The following is a 2338-nucleotide window of genomic DNA, read 5'->3' as shown; positions in this document are numbered from 1 at the left end:
CAACTCCCAATTCCAAGTCCAACAAAAACCGATATCCAAAGCTGCCAGGAGAGCTGCCTTGAGGGGGCCGAGGGCGACGGCCGAGAGGCGCCCGGGGACTGGGAGGGACCGAGGCGCCGGGGGCGGGGGAGGAAGGAACGCGAGGGGGAGGCGGTCGCCGCTGCGCCCCCGCCCGGCTCAGCCAGCGGTGCCTCCCCCGCCAGGCGACAGCAGTCAGAGGGGGGAGGCAGAAGCGCCTCCTCCCCGCCCCGGAGCTGAGGCGGCAGCGCAGGGGGAGGAAGGCGCCTCACCTTGCCCCGATGAGGGGCGGATCATGCCATGGCAGCGCCGGCGAGCGACAGCGGCGGCAGCGAACAGAGCCCGAGCAGCAGCCCCGGGAGCCGGACGGGAGTCCGGGACGGCGGGGACGCGGGAGCCCGGGACGCAGCGGCGACGGCCCCCGGCCTCCCTCCGCTCGAGGACTACGAGTGCAAAATCTGCTACAACTACTTCGACGCGGACCGGCGCGCGCCCAAGCTGCTGGCGTGCCTGCACACCTTCTGCCAGGAGTGCCTGAGCCAGCTGCAGCTCCGCGCCGCCGCCGCCGCCGCCGCCACCGCCGCGCCTGAGCGCCCGGCGCGCCCGCCGCCCTGGCTCGGCCCGCCGGGAGCCATCGCGTGCCCCGTGTGCCGCCACCGCACGCCGCTACCCGACAGCCGCGTGCACGGCCTGCCCAACAACACCAAGCTCGCCGAGGCCTTCCCGCTGGCCGTGCGCGCCGCGCACGACCCGCTACCCCAGGACCGCCTCCCACCGCTGCCCGCGCGCAGCCCGGCGCCCGCCGCGACCCCGCCGTCCGCCCCGGCCCCGCTGCCGCCGCCGCCGCCCGCCGAGGACGCGGCCCCCGGGCCTCGCTCCCGCCCCGGCCTGCGCGCCCCGGGCGCCTACGAGAGCTGCCAGAACTGCAAGCGCGCCGCGCTCACCGCCGGCTGCGTGTGCGTCGTCTTCTCCTTCCTCTCCATGGTGGTGCTGCTCTTCACCGGCCTCATCTTCGTCAATCACTACAGCGGCGGGGGAGGCGGGGGATCCCCCGGAGGCGGGGCGCCCCCTGTCGCGGCCCCGTCTACCGGGTCGCCCTCGCCCGTGGGGCCCATCTGCCTGTCGGTGGCCAGCATCTTGGCTCTCTTTTCAGTCGTTGTCACCTGGGTCATCTGCTGGCTCAAGTATCGGCCCGAGGGTGCGGTCGCGGGCTCGGCGGGGGGCGGCGGGGGCGGCGGCCCGAGAGCGCGGGCGGCTGCGGCGGGCGGCGCGCGGAGGAGCGACACGTAGCCTGATCGGTACGCAAGACCTTGAGCGGCACCTCCCGCTCGGCGCAGCCTAAAGGAGGGGTCCTCTGGCTCGGTGCGCTCTAGCTTCTCCGCCCTCTCCCTGCGGCCCCCGGACGCTCCGGACGCACGCCCCTCCTCGCTGTGCCACCGCGGGGCCTCGGTTTTCAGCCCCTCGGGCTCTCCACGCCCCACCTCCTCCGCTCTGGGCCAAAAAGGGAAACCGAGGAGGTGGGGATGCTGGTGGGGGGGTTCCCTTTTGCCCGGACTGTGCGAGACCGACCTCCGCTTCATGCACACCCTTATCCTCGCCAGAGTGTGCGGCTGTCTTCCCCAATGTCCGAGGATTTGCAGACAAGAGGAAAGGGGACTGGAACCCCTGCCGCCTCGCCCGACAGCTGCTTTTCCGGCGGCCGGGACTTGAGAGGTTCTGTAAGGGTGCAGGTGCGCGCGCGCGCATGCATGTCTGCAGCGGTTGTCAATGGACTTGAGATGTCCAGAGAAAGAATGAATAAGATGTAAACGTGAGAGAAAGGTTTCCCCGCTTCCCGGAGGTCGGAAAGGGAGAGATCCGGAGCGCTGAGAGTGATGTACACTCCCCGCGGGCACAGCGCGGGGGTGAGTGTCACAGCTGGAGGTACCAACCACCCGCATCTGCGCGCCGACAGGGCAGGGGCGCAGCGCGCGTGCGCGCTCGTGGCCGCCTGCCCACCGGGCGGAGTGGAGGGGCGGCCGCGCGCGCAGAGCGGGGGATCCTGCTGCCCACCGCCGGGTGTCTGGAGCAGATCCCAGGAGTCCCGTCTCCCGAAGGCTCGTGGTGGTTTTATTCACGATGTTACTGCCAGGAAGTCATTTCATCTTCTGTAACTGGACTCAGGGAGCTTAAAGAGCCTGTTCTCCCTTTTCTCAAAACTGACTTACTGTTGCCCCCACCTGGAAGATATTGAAAGCTATTCACGCAGAATATAAACTGCAGGCTTCTCCCTTTCCCCCGCCTTTTTTCTTCATTTCATTTAAAAAATAATTTATTTTCG

The 2338-nt window shown here is 69.4% G+C and overlaps 1 protein-coding gene across 1 annotated transcript; it reads left to right on the top strand.

Annotated features, from left to right (window-relative positions):
* Positions 1–318: 318 nt before the first annotated feature.
* On the top strand, positions 319–1308 carry LOC134373142 (RING finger protein 223). Its single transcript, XM_063090651.1, has one exon. It carries the CDS (start codon positions 319–321, stop codon positions 1306–1308), a length of 990 nt encoding a protein of 329 aa, XP_062946721.1.
* The last annotated feature ends 1030 nt before the right edge of the window (positions 1309–2338 follow it).

Source organism: Cynocephalus volans, chromosome 1, assembly GCF_027409185.1.
Source record: "Cynocephalus volans isolate mCynVol1 chromosome 1, mCynVol1.pri, whole genome shotgun sequence".
In the NCBI taxonomy this organism is placed as follows: Eukaryota; Metazoa; Chordata; class Mammalia; order Dermoptera; family Cynocephalidae; genus Cynocephalus; species Cynocephalus volans.
Note: the sequence above shows the minus strand (reverse complement) of the source record. Positions and strands in the feature narration are given on the sequence as shown.

Bases quoted from the DNA above. Each gene is read 5' to 3' on its own strand.
- LOC134373142 (XM_063090651.1), top strand. From the start codon at position 319: ATGGCAGCGCCGGCGAGCGACAGCGGCGGCAGCGAACAGAGCCCGAGC.